Source organism: Lactuca virosa, chromosome 8 (assembly GCF_052849685.1).
Source record: "Lactuca virosa cultivar CGN04683 chromosome 8, Lactuca_virosa_CGN04683_v6, whole genome shotgun sequence".
NCBI lineage: Eukaryota > Viridiplantae > Streptophyta > Magnoliopsida > Asterales > Asteraceae > Lactuca > Lactuca virosa.
The window spans coordinates 282,902,998-282,917,727 of NC_136433.1; the positions used below are offsets into that span (position 1 = coordinate 282,902,998).

The 14,730-nt window shown below is 36.2% G+C and overlaps 1 protein-coding gene across 1 annotated transcript; it reads left to right on the forward strand.

Annotated features, from left to right (window-relative positions):
• The first annotated feature begins 4,559 nt into the window (after positions 1-4,559).
• On the forward strand, positions 4,560-6,918 carry LOC145132348 (nicotianamine aminotransferase 1-like). The gene is made up of 7 exons (XM_079067102.1): positions 4,560-4,862; positions 4,995-5,334; positions 5,593-5,811; positions 5,917-5,976; positions 6,047-6,202; positions 6,282-6,375; positions 6,484-6,918. Exons 1-7 carry the CDS (start codon positions 4,597-4,599, stop codon positions 6,600-6,602), a joined length of 1,254 nt encoding a protein of 417 aa, XP_078923228.1. The 5' UTR covers positions 4,560-4,596; the 3' UTR covers positions 6,603-6,918.
• Positions 6,919-14,730: the final 7,812 nt, after the last annotated feature.

Below are 14,730 nucleotides of genomic sequence, written 5' to 3' on the forward strand. Positions count from 1 at the left end.
CGACAAGTTGCATAGCCAACTCGACGAGTTGGTTAGGATTTTCCCGATCTTCTAGACACTACATGGACTCGACGAGTTGTTTGGTAACTCGGCGAGTTGACTTGGGTTTTCACGGTTTTCTGAGTTCTAAAAGAACTCGATGAATCTGTAAGCTACACTCGACGAGTTGGGTCAACATGGACTGTTGACCTTAACCGTTGACTTTGACTTTGACCAAGGGTTGACCAAGTTTGACTTCTGAGGGTATTTTGGTAATTTTGGATTTTGATGGAATTAGTCATATGGTGGTTACAGGCAGTTGAGTTCGGAGCTGTGATTGGGAGTTGGATATTGTCACTACAACACTACTTGTGAGGTGAGTTTTCCTCACTATACTCAAGGGTCGAAGGCACCAAGGACGACCCTTTGGATTCTTATCCTTCTTTACTAATAGTGAGATCTGTTAGATCGGTATCCTGGTAGATAGGATGTTTATATGTGGTTATTATTTGTTAGATCGGTATCCTGGTAGATAGGATGTTTATATGTGGTTATGATCGGTTAGATCGGTATCCTGGTAGATATGATGTTGTTGTGCTTAGTGATCTGTAGATCCGCTTGACTGGCTGTAGACTGTTATGTGATTATCTGATATATGTGCACATGATTGATTGCTGGTTGAGGCTTTTCTGCTTTCTGCGAGAGCCAACAGACCAGACATTCTAACCCGATGGTTGTGGGCCGAGAGTAACCCATCCCAAGGATGATTGGACTAATAGTATGTGGGCATTCCAACCCAATGGTTGTGGGCCGAGGGTGTACCATCCCGAGGATGATTAGATCTATAATATGTTGGCATTCCAACACGATGGTTGAGGGCCTGGGGCATTCCAACCATATGGTTGTTTGGGCCCATAGTATGCTGTTATTATATGTGTGTTATTTGTTGTGCGGGTATTTTGCGGGAACTCACTAAGCTTTGGACTTACAGTTTTGGATTTTGTTTCAGGTACTTAGTACGATCATGGGAAGGCGAAGGCTTGATCGTGCACCTTCTCATATTTTATGATTTTGATTTTTGGGATGCTCTGATATGAAGCTATTTTGAAAATATTTTGTAAAAAGTAATGGTTTTTGGATGCTTGAAAAAGTTTTAATTTTTTATGAATTTCATGGATGTTACACCAAAACCCAAGCTTCATAACTCTTGCATGAATGGGAGAAAGGGACCAATATCACATTTTTATGATTACAAACACTCAAAAACATCTGACAGGACAACTCATTTGGTCTTGAGTAGACCATACTCATATATACCAAGATTATGGGACCAAAATGCACAAAAACTCAAGAACTAGCAAGATCTAGTGAAACATCGATAAAGTTCAGAACTTTATACCTTCTAAAAGTTGCTTAAGAGGTGAAAATCCCAGATCTACAATGCTTGGAACTTTCCAATTGCACTCTAATGATCTTCTTCCTTCAAGAATGAACACAAAACACTCAAATAATTCAAAATCTCTCAATGATTATTATGGTTTGTAAGGGGTCGTTTAGGAGGATGGAGGCTAAGTTGGAAGGGGTTTATGAGGATTAAGTTGCTTAAATAGGGCTCAAAACCCCGGATTTAGGGTTTGCATATCTGTCGAGTAGACCCAACGTACCCATTTAGTACACCCAACATACTAATAAAGACACACGTTCTTTTTAATGAATTGTTCCATACATACACCCCAAGTATGCACGGCTCAAGGACTGCTTTTGCAACAATTTTTATACATTAGATAATAATGGAAATACCTGATTGGCTGGGTGTTACAAATGTCATATTCGAATTGGTACTATTTCGCAAAGTTGGACTGGATATACAATCTCTCTAAATGATTTCAAACTTCCTTTGTTGTGTCACACTTAGCCAATTTCATACCAATGGATTGTGTAACAGAATTATTAATCCAAGTAATAGCCTTGGAGTTATAGGTTTCCCAAGTATCAACCAACATAGCGAAATTTGGAGCTTAAGACGCTGAAGGTTTAGCTTTAACACCAGTGTCATAGACCCACATATTCTTCCCACGAAGAAAGTTATCATAACATTTCTCCAATACATGTAATGTTTCCTATCTAATCGATTACTGATTGAATGAAGGAAATAATCCTTTTCATTCATGTTATCAACATATTGATAACCACAACAATAACAACAACAATAATCGACAAACAATCAAAGAACAAGAACAACAACAAACATCGGATGTAGCAAATTGAAAAACTAGCAATCAAACAACATAAATCAAACCAGCAGAAATGGAACCAGCGGAAGCAGTAAGGGAAGAACTATGGCAGACGAACAACAACATCAAACGAACAGCTACAATAAGTGTTAGCGCTACAAAAAAATTAGATGAATGCTACAAAACCCTCAAAAAGTTCGATCTGCGCACTACAAGGAACGATGTCTATACAGAGGACATTTTTAACCCCTATGTCGAGGACTGTCGTCGGGAAAACCTATACCGATGACATGTATCTATACAAAGTCGTCAGAATAGCCCCGTCGGTAAAAGTGAAAAATATCGTCGGTACAGAGAAACCAATACCGACGACTTGTCGTCTTCAAATGGTCGTCGGGAGCTATTTTCGATGTAAAAAAAGTTTTATTTATACATATTCCGACGACATATCGTAGGTACAATAGACTGGAAAAAAAACAGACAAAAAGTTTATAAGTTGTTCTATGGTATATGCTTGTGGGATTCTGGTGGTCGACTTCTACTATGGTCCTCCGGTGGTGGCCGGTGGTCACCAGAAAAACACCAATTCAGAAAAGAAAAATTATAAATCAAACATACTACGTGTTTTGTTGGTTGTGGTGGCCGGAAGGACAAGGTGAGTCATCGCAGGTGGTCCTCCGATCACTACTTCACAGGAAAACAACCAAATCAATGAAATAAAAAGCTGTGAAATTAAAAAAAAAAATTAGAAAGCTTACCAGTTATGGGCTATGGTGGCCAGAAGTGGGAATTCGTTGTCGTCGTCGGTGAAGAGAAGTGACCGGAAGATGTACACCAGAATTGTTTCACCAGTGAAGGGGAGGGGAGGGGCTGGAAGATGAGGGGCTGGAAGCATAAGTCTTCGTTGGGAGGTGGAGGAACAAAGGAAACAAACGTTGAAATTGAAATCGATGTCTACTGAGTGCTATTAGGCTACAACCCTTTAACAACGATATGTCTTCGGTATAGAGCAGTCACACGGATTGCCATGTTTTATCCAAACGACATATCGTCGTGATAGCTCTCTACCAAACGACGTCGTTAGTAATTCTTGCACTAAGGAAAATAAATAAATCAAAATCAAAAAATTTGTAACCTATACTGAAGACATGTCGTCGGCATAGAGCTATCACCCAGATCACCATTTTTTATCCTAAGGACATGTCGTCGAGATAGCTTTGCACCAAACGATGTCGTTAATAATTCTTGCACCAAAGAAAATAAATAAATCAAAATCATAAAATTCGTAACCTATACTGACAAGTCGGCGGGAATAGAGTCCCAGGTCAATGCTATTTGGTCAAAGTAAACATAACACTCTACCGACAACATGTCATCGACACAACAAAATTTTTACCGACGACAGCTGCTGTCGGAATAGATGTCATCGGGACAAATGCTTATTCTTGTAGTGGCGTTACAGATGATTGCTACAAAACTTTCTAACAAATTATCAAATATTAGTTCTGATACCATGAAGATTGAACAATATTCATACTTGAAAAAGAGAACAGTTAATTGGTCATTAGAAAGTGTTAGGGCCATAAAAAAAGAATGAGGTTAATATATAGCTAGAAAGGGAACTAACCCTAAAGGGTTAAAGACAAAATACTCATAATCTGTGGGCTAATAACATATGAGCTAATACAGCTAACGTAAACTTATATTTAACTTTTATATTTAACTAAATTTGTTTCAGGCAAGCAAGCTCATATATATATATATATATATATATATATATATATATATATATATATATATATATATATATATGGACGTATCTTATGTTTTACTTTTATACCTTTAAGCACGGATATAATAATACATCCCGAACAGTGTTTTTAACGTTGGCCAATTAAATTACAAATTTTTGAGCTGCCAAGCTGATTATATATATATCCAACGAGTTAAATTACAATAACTAATTAAACATATCAAATTATAAGCTTGTATAATATTCATAATAATTGCATTAACAAGTAAATTACTATTTTTGTAGGTGCCGCGTTGATTATATCTCCAACGAGTTAAATTACATTACAATAACTAATTAAACATACGAAACTATAATAATCCATGGACGAGTATAGTAATCATAATAATTACAACCAACATGCTACTTCCATTTTTAATATATCGTAAAACCAAGGCATATGGCATACGTCAGAGCACCTTGTCATCATGGTAGTGTAAATGTCATGTGGATGTTGTTTACACCAAGTTGAATGCAGTTACACATTTCGTTGCCGGGACTGACCGGTCTACATACCAACCTCATTAGAATGCCTATAAGTAGCCACTGATAACCTAAACAAATGCAAAACAGGAAAGAAGAGGAAGAAAAATGGTGAAAGAGGAATGGCGTTTTAAGGAGAACAACGAAGTACATGCAGCTGCATCTTTGACAATGAGAAACACCCTTGAATTAATCATGAGTAACATCGACGTTACACAGACAGGAAAACCGATGATTCATCTTGGACATGGTGATCCTTCAGTTTACCCTTGCTTTCGAACATCTCCAATAGTAGAAGATGCTCTAGTGGATGCCATTCGATCTGCTAACTTCAACTGTTATTCTACTGGAGCCGGAATTGATCCTGCAAGAAGGTTAATTAATTAATTACTTACCTTTCATCAATTTCATATTTTGGATCTACAACATCGTCGATGTTTCAAGTTTTTTTACATTTTGCTGGGTTTCAAACAAAGCTATTAACAAATTATTTTATTTATTAATAGGGCTGTTGCTGAGTACCTGTCGAGAGATATTCCTTACACATTAAAAGCCGATGACGTTTTGCTTACCGTTGGAGCAGAACACGCTATTCATGTGTTACTAACTGTTCTTGCTAGACCTGGTGCAAATATACTCTTTCCAAGACCTAATTATCCAACATATGAAGCTCGAGCCAGATTTAGTTCACTCGAGGTGCGTCATTTTGATCTCCTCCCAGAGAAAGGTTGGGAAGTTGATCTTGATGGTGTCAAAGCATTGGCAGATGATAACACAGTCGCTATAGTTCTCATCAATCCAGGGAATCCTTCTGGAAGTGTTTTCACATATGATCATATGCAAAAGGTGTGATTACTGTCTGCAACACATATACTTAAATATTATAATGTTTATACACAAAATGGAATCTGGAAGTTTTTGCGAAAATTTTATTACGTGCTAGCTGTAGTACTTTACACCAAAAACCTAGATTCTATATATATTTGGTAACGCTTATATAAATTAATTGTAGAACCAAACACACATATTTAGAAGACAAATAAAAATCACACAAGCTATTTGGATAATATTTGTCATGACGATCTTTCTTGTTCATGATGAAAGATTGCAGAAACAGCAAGAGAACTTGGAATTCTGGTGATTGCAGACGAAGTTTATGCCCATCAAGTCTTCGGAGAAAAACCATTTATCCCCATGGGAGTATTTGGTGCAATAGCGCCTGTTGTGACGATTGGGACATTGTCAAAACGATGGATCGTTCCTGGCTGGCGTTTTGGATGGATTGCAATAACCGATCCAATTGGCATTCTTCACAAAACTGGGGTTTAATTTTCTTTCTACATCACTCATTCTTTCTAATTAAATTCATGAACTTTTATCATAGGTCAAAACTTTCCTTATTCTTACACATACTATATATGGTTTCAGATTGTTAGTTCCCTGAAGAGTTGCCTGGTGATATCGGCAGAACCCCCCACTGTTATTCAGGTACATGATTCCACAATCTTCTTAATCGTTTACTGTTTCAGTTAATGTAATGATTAAACAAACGTTTCAGGGTGCTATTCCTCGTATACTGAAGAGCACGCCGAAATCATTCTTCGTGAATATTAACAAGTTACTAAAAGAAGCAGCTGATATGTTTTATGAGAGACTTAAGGAGATACCCCTTCTTGCATGCCCACACAAACCCGAGGGATCTATGTTTGTCCTGGTAAAAAAAATTGTATGGATAACTAATTTACGTAAAATATATAGAATGTGTATAAAGTCATCTGATAATGGTTGTACAGGTGCAGTTAAATCTATCAGGCTTTTATGATGTAGTTGATGATACAGACTTCTGTATGAAGTTGGCTAAAGAAGAATCCATGATCCTTCTACCAGGTATGATCAATAACATAGTTAAAAGTATCTTAAAGATAATATTACCTCATTCGTTAATGTTACCATTATTATTATTCATATTCCTATTACTATGACAAATCACGGCAGGGGATGCTGTTGGCTTAAAAAACTGGCTTCGAGTGAGTTTTGCAGCAGAGCCAAAAGTACTAGAAGATGCAATTGGGAGGCTGAAAGCGTTTTGTTTGAGGCATGCAAAACATTATTAGTACAATACGTGCGACAATTGATGAGTGGAATACCAAAAGTTGTTCATATACATGGTGAATCTAGCTTGTTATGCCGTGTTAAAACCTTGGTAACATATTTTGAGTTGAATTTCCAGGTTAATTAGGTAATGGTTGTAACTTGTAAGATATTATTTCTCTTGTTGACAGGTAGTATTTTGATTTCAATTTGTATCTAATATTATAGTTCAATCTAAGTTGAATATATGTATTAAGAAATGAGTGTAAGGTATCTCATTCCAAGTACGCATTTTGTTATGTGGTCGTTTACTGTTTATCAAATACACTTGCAAAACTATATAGTAATTTTCTCATAACAATAATTTAACAGCCAAAAAGTATCGATGCTAGAATTACTAGCACATCATAAATTAAGAATTTAACTCCGGAGAAAAGCCTTCCTAAAGCGAGGTGGATTTGTTTATCCTGTCTTTTTCCTTTTATCTTCCCATCTATCCTTTCACATTGTAGTTTATTTAGTAAAGATAAATTTTCCGTATAGCATATATGACTTTGTTATTGTTATTATTAATTCTTTTATGGTAGTTGCAAGTAAAAAATGTAGTACGTGTTTGGTGAAGAAATAATTTAATGTGTTCTCTGTCTCTTTATAAATGGGAATCCAATTTAGAACAATTCGTTTTCTAGAGTTGATAATTATCTTTGAGATATAGGTTGTTAGCTTCATTTTCTTCTTTGGTTATTCGATTATGTTCTTACTAATGGTAGTTGGTGAACACACACCGGCATATTAGGAATTTAATGGTAAAAAAACTATGCAATAAGTAAAAAGAAATTCCTTTCAAGTTTAAAATAAATGTTTCACTGAATTTTGTAGTCTTCAAATTCGATTATTATAGTGTTTATGGCCTAAGTATGTTGCTCCTTGATAGTGAATAGGATGAGATTAATGGGCTCTTTCCTCCTTATTATTGCAACTAAAGGTCTTAGAGCGAATATTCCAGAGGCTATAGAAAAAGTGTATCAATATAGGGGTGAATCTACCAAACCCCGGTGATTGCCTCTTTATATCTTAGTATGTGGATGTTCTGGGTTTTTGCACGAATGATCTTGGAGAATTCTTTGAATTTCATTCAGATTCGTAGATGCTTCTTCCTTACCTTAAGTCTAAAACTAAACTTATCCAAAAGCAAGGTTATAAACATTGGCGTGAGTTACATCAAGATCTCTATTATGATTATGTGGTTAAATTGTAGCACCAAATCATTCCTTTCAATTACATTGATGTTCATGTTCAACGTAGGATGTCCAAAATCAGCAATTGGTAGCCCTTAATAGTAAATTTCCATAAAAAATACCTTTGAGTTGGAAGGCTAGAAATCTTCATTATGGTGGTCGCTTAACTTTATGTAACGTTTCATTTGGTATTCTAGGTAGGTATATGTTCTCTATGTTTCAAAACCCTTCTATAGTGATCAATTTGTCTGGAAAAAATATGTAACAACTTCTTTTGAGGAGGTTGCAATATAAATTTATAAAAAGGTGACATTGGTTGAATGGAAGTGAGTTCTCAACTATAGGGAGAAAGGGGATCTAGACATATGTAGCGTATAAGCCTTCAGTCTTATGATGCTTACAAAATGATGGTGGAGATTGAAGAATCAAGAAGGCTCAATGTGAAAGAGGGTTATCCAATCTATTCATGGTTTGGATGGTGGCATTATGTGGGTAAGATTTGTTGGTAAGCAAGGTAGAATTTGGTCCACTTTCACTCTAATTAATGTTGAATATAGTGTACAATGTCATTAACTTTTTTAGTAATATTTTTAATAGTAAAGTCATTTTGGGTTGGCCTTATGACCCAAAGAGCTAAAAGGAAAAATGAGAAAATAAGTTGTTAAATTCTTAAGTAATTAATAAATTAATTAGAAATTATTTTGGTAATTAATTAAATAGTCTTAATTAATTAAAGAGCTTGAATATGAATTAATTTATGGAGATTAATTGGAATATTCCACAAACTCCTGAATATGAAGCTTACAGAAGAGAAAGAAGACAAATAGAAATTGTATCTGTATTGATTGAATTGATTATATAGAGGATTACAATTAGGGTATATATATTGAAAGAGGTGGCTAACTAATGGAGATATATACGGAAACAATATTATACAAAGTAATGTACATGTGCGCTAGATATATTGATCTAAATATATGGATAGATATAACTGAGTTATATCTTAATATGCCCCCGCAAGATGGACGATCCAGTGAGAAGACCAATCTTGGAAATGAGATAATGAAACCATGGTATTGGTAAAGGTTGGTGAGGGCATCAGCTAGTTGATAATCACATGCTATGTGTTGCACCCGTATAGAACCTTGATGTACTTTTTCTCTTACAAAGTGGAAGTCTAATGCAAGGTGTTTCATTCTTGAGTGGAAGACTGTGTTTGCTGAATATGAAGTTGCACATAGGTTGTCACAGTATATAGCAGGTATGGTAGAAGGTGAAATGCCTATTTCACTTAGCAATGAGATGAGTCATTGAACTTCAGTGGTTGTGGATGCAACAGCTCTAAATTCGGCTTCTATAGAACTTCAAGCAAGAGTGCTTTGGCGTTTGGAGCTCCACGAGATATGATTTGAACCATGGTAAACAATATATCTAGTAGTACTTATATATTTATCTTTGTCTCCTGCCAGTCAGCATCAGTGAAGGCATGAAATGTAAGCGGTGATTTGCGATGTATAACTATGCCATGATGAAGAGTGTCATGCAGATATCGTATTAATCGTTTCAAAGTTGTCCAGTGTATAGAAGTTGGAGCTTGCATAAATTGAGACAAACGATTGACAGTAAAAGATATGGCTGTCCTTGTGAAGGACAGATATTGCAGGGCGCCAACTAAAGTATAAGACTCAGTTGGAACTGGATGTGGTGTGCCGCCTTTTAATGTGAGAGTTTCTGAACTGATCATTGGTATGGAAACAGGCTTACAATCTGTCATTTTGGCTCTGGTGATAATATCAAGAATATATTTTCGTTGAGAGAGTAGGATTCCATTTGAGTGGGGAAGAACTTCAACACCTAGGAAGTAGGATAAGGAACCGAGATCTTTTGGAGAAAATTTAGCTGAAAGGTGAGTTATAAATTTAGACAAGTGGGTGGGGGATGGACCGGTGACTATAATGTCATCAACATAGACAAGTAGTAGAATGAAAATTTGGATTTTTTTAGAATAAAGAGAGATGGATCAGAAATTGTGTCTTTGAATCCAAGAGAGATGAGGTATGTTTTGAGTTCATCATACCAGGTGCAAGATGCTTGTCGAAGCCCATATAGGGCTTTGTTTAATTTGAAAACATGGTGAGTGTAAGATGGGTTGACAAAGCCTGGGGGTTGGGACATGTAAACGTCTTCGCGAGGGGTACCTTGTAAGAAGGCGTTGTTTATATACAAGTGCCTAAGAGCCCAATCGTTAGAGACAACAAGAAAAAGTATGAGTCGTAAAGTAGCTGGTTTAAGAACAGGGTTGAAGGTTTCTCGGTAATCAATGTTGGGACGTTGATGGAAACCTTTGGCAACTAGGCGTGCTTAATACGGTCGATTGATCCGTCGGGTTTGTATTTTGTTCTATAGACCCACTTCCATTCGACAAGATTGTGAGCTTGGGAAGATGGTACAAGAGACCAAGTATGGTTGCGTTGGAGGGCATTAAATTCTTCTTGCGTGGCATTACGCCATGATAGGTGTTTTAGAGCTTGAGAGATTGTAGAAGGTTCGGTTGGATATGAAGGAAAGGTTGTGTATGTTTGAAAATCAGAATTGTTATAACGAGTGTTTGGTTTAGGCTGAGGACGTGTGTTCATTATGGAGGAGGGGAGAGGATTAGAGGAGTGAGGGGGATAGTTATTTGGGATAGGAGGCTGATTCTTGATGATAACAGGGGGAGTTTCAGGAATAGGAATGTTAGTAGTGGTGGAGGGTGAAGGTGGTGATGGTTGATTTGTTGAAGGGGTAGCATAATTTTCGAATGGAAGGGAGACAAGAATCCATTGATCAAGGTTGATAGGAGGCTCAGTAGTAGATGAGCTGGTGATTTTATTGAAAGGGAAATCAGTTTCAATGAAGACACCATGACAGGATGTATAGATCTTGTAGGATTTTAGATCATAAGCATAGTATGCACTTTGAGTGGGAGAGTAGCCAACAAAAATGCAAGGGGTTGATCTATGGTATAGTTTGTGAGGATAGTAAGGTCTTAGCCAGCATCCAAAGCTTCAGAGTTTTAAGTAGTTTGGTTCTTTTTGAAAGAGATAGTGGAGAGGTGATAGGTTGTATAGGGTAGAAGTTGGTAATTTGTTTATGAGATAGGCAGGGGTGGTAAAAGCAAAAGGCCAGAATGTGGTTGGAATGTTGGAATGAGATAACAATGCAAGACCAGTCTCGACCATGTGTCGATGTCGCCTTTCGGCGTATCCGTTGTCTTGAGGGGTATGAGGTGGGGATGTGAGACGCGAAATCCCAGAGGATGCAAGGTAAGTGGCGAGTTTTAGGTATCTTCCACCATTATCTAAGAATAATTGTTTTATTTTGGCGTTAATTTTTTTTTCAGCTAGTCTGTGAAAACGAGTGAAGATGTCTAGTGAATCAGACTTCTTTTTCATAGAGTAGAGCCATGTGTATTTGGTGAAATGTTCAACAAATATTATATAGTATTTGTAATAATCAAAAGATGCAACTGGAGAGCACCATACATCAGAAAATATGATTTCTAATGGAGCGGTGGATGTAAGAGACAAATCATTGAAAGGTAAACAGTGACTTTTATTAATTCGACATGAGTTACAATGATCATCGGCACTAGAATTGAATGAAAGAGATGGAGATAACTGCTAAAAAACTTTATTTTGTGGGTGGCCTAGACGGTGGTGCCACATGGAGGGACTGATACAATGCATGGTGAGAGAAGTTAGTGATGGAGAAGAGCGCAATTCATACATTCCCTTGATTGTTGTTCCCTGGAAGAGTGGAATTTTGGATGCTAGGTCCTTGATAACAAAAACAAAAGAGTAGAATTCTATTAGGAATTGGTTTTCAATGCATAAACGAGAGATAGATATTATATTTCGAGAAAGAAGGGGAACATAGAGGACATTTTTGAGAATTAATGGTGTATTTGGTGTGTAAATTATGGTAGAACCAATGTGAGAGATTTGTAAGCATGAACTATCACCAATTACCAATTCTTCAGTGCCATCGTATGGTGCATGGATTGAGAGATTATTGAGATCGTTTGTTGCATGAAAACTTGCTCCACTATCAAATAACTAGTTTGATGTGGTTGGTGGAGATGTGTTGATAGGATTCATGATGTGAGCTTGAGCATGTTGGACCTACATGTTACGATAAGGAGGGATAGAAGCATGTGGAAAAGACCTTTTAAATGTTGAGCAACGACTTAAATAGTGTCATTTCTAGTGGCACCATTGACACTTCCCCATGAATGGGCGTTAACCAGGAGTTTGAGTGACTAAAGAGACATGTTTCGAGGGTATGGGAAGCAATCCTTGAGTGGTGGTTTGCTGTCGAGGAGGCCATGACTTCTTACTGGACTAGTGGTTTGTATAGAAGATGGTGGTTGGTTGGTGAATGCCAGTAGCAGGTACCTGTTGAGAAAGAGCTAGTTCATGATTTATTAGCTTTTCATGCAGTTTATTAAAGGATATGGGATTGTCTCTTGTGTGGATATCATACACAATGGGTTTGTAAGTGGATTGATCTAACCCATTAACAACAGCATCAATGATGTCTTCCTGGTCAAGTTTCTTTCCAAGAATTGCATGCTCGTCAACAACAGTTTTCACACTCTGCATGTATTCAGTGATTATTTGATTGGAGGTTTTGGTAAGTTGTTTCAGGCGGTATTGTAATTGTTTAATATGCCCTCGTGATGGAGATGCATATGTATTGGCTAGGGTTTGCCATGCTTCACAAGAAGATGAAGCATTTGTCACAAGTGGAACGATCTGAGATGATAAGGTTCCCACTAAACTGCCAAACAGAAGACGATCTTGCCTGACCCATTTTTGGTAGTTTCCGTGTGGAGTGGTTGTACCATCAACAGCAATTATTGAGGTTGGAGCTAGATATGTTCCATTAATAAATTGGTATAGATCTAGGCCGTGTAAAAAAGTTTCGATCTGAGTTTCCACCCAAGGTAATTTATGGATGTCAATGTCAGAGTTGCTGGGAAATTGACGATGGTGATATCTTTCATGGTGGTATTGATAGTGAGAGAAGAGGAGGAATCATTGTTGGACATATTTTGTTTTGGAGAATATGGGGAGAATTCGTAGGTGTGGTTTGTGCAGAGCCAAGCTCTGATACCACATAAAGCTTACTGAAGAGAGAGAAGATAAATACAAAATTGTATTTGTATTGATTGAATTGATTATACATAGGATTAAAATTAGGGTATATATATTGAAAGAGTCGGCTAACTAATGGAGATATCTACGGTCACAATATTTGACAAAGTAATGTACATGTGGGCTAAATATATGGATCTAAATATGTGGATAGATATAACCGAGTTATATAGGCATTATGGCGGATGGTTTTTATATCTCCAAGATAGGGATATGACATTTTTGAATTAGATAAAGATTAACCTGAAGAGTTTGAATCCATTAAGGCTTTAACTGCAATTTATAAATAGATTGCTAGGGGTCAAACCATGGTTTTTTTTTTCTCTCTAATTTCCGTCCAAGGCTTCTCTTTGTCCTCTCTCTAGGGTTATTGAATTTTCGCATAAACCCTAATATAGGGTTATTCCTTGTTGGCTTTTGGTGTTTGTAGATCTAACTTCATTAGAGGGATTTTATTTTAGATCCTTCATAATTTTGCAATCACTGGCATTGATAAGATCTTAAGAAAAGAACCAAGAGGTTAGTATTTTTTTTTTACTTTTTAAAGTTCGTTTTTATAACTAGTAAAACCTAGATCTTAGTGTGCATGTATACTTAGGTAAATCTATGATTGTTTACGGTGTCTTTAGAAAGTGTATTTATGCTGATAAAACCCAACAGTGGTATCAGAGCCTAACATGTTTTAGTTAATTGCACAACTTGGTAAAAATCAAATACTGGAATCTAAGATTTCGGCCTACTAGGCGCATGCCAGGTCTACGCGGCGCGTAGGGTTGAGTTTATCAAACTTTATTTTTTAATTTTTGGAAAATTTTGGGATAAACGTCTTGATTAAAATATTGTTTTAGTTCTTTATATTTGAATATTTGAACTTTAGATTAATTTGAGATATTATTTTATACGAATTTAAATCTGATAATTTAATTAATTAAAATTTGAATATTATTTAAACTTGAATTTAAGATATGAATATTTATCGTGATCTTTATTTAATAAGAGAATTAAATTAGAATGTAAGAATATAAATAAAAAAAATTTAAATTTAGTATATGGTACGATTACTATATGTATAACAATCATACAACATGTGTCCTCACATGTTTAATAAAAACATTATCGTTGAATCAAGGCTGCGCTCACCCACTGTAATACTCTAAGAAAGGTTTAATGAGGTCTCTATGATTCCAAATGAGGTCGGTTTTTAAAAGAATCATTGAATACCACCCTCACCTCGTTTTTGTATTTAGAGATGGATTTATCGAAAGGTTTCGATCAGATTTTATTTCAAGATTAAAGTTATTAATCAAGTCATAAAACGAAACTTTTATTTTATATAAAAAAGGTGAGTCGTGTGTTACCCATGAAAACACACATATTTTTTATATTTTGATGATGGAGCATCTATGGATAGTCAGCATGTGATTGCGAAAATATAAGTTAATATGATGTCTTACTCGAGAAATTATTTTGTTGATGGAGAATGTGAAGTTAACCGACACATCAACATAAGCATAATTTTTCTAGCAGTTTTTCATGGTTGATTCACCATTTATTAAATGATCTGTTGCATCCCCGTCATTGAATTGAGATGAGCACAATCCGAAATTGACAATTGCCTAACTAAATAACTTTGTTGTGTGCTTGCGGCATCCCTTTACACATCGCAAAGCCAAATATAGATCCTAGCCTTGTTAATACATTTAGGGTTAATAATT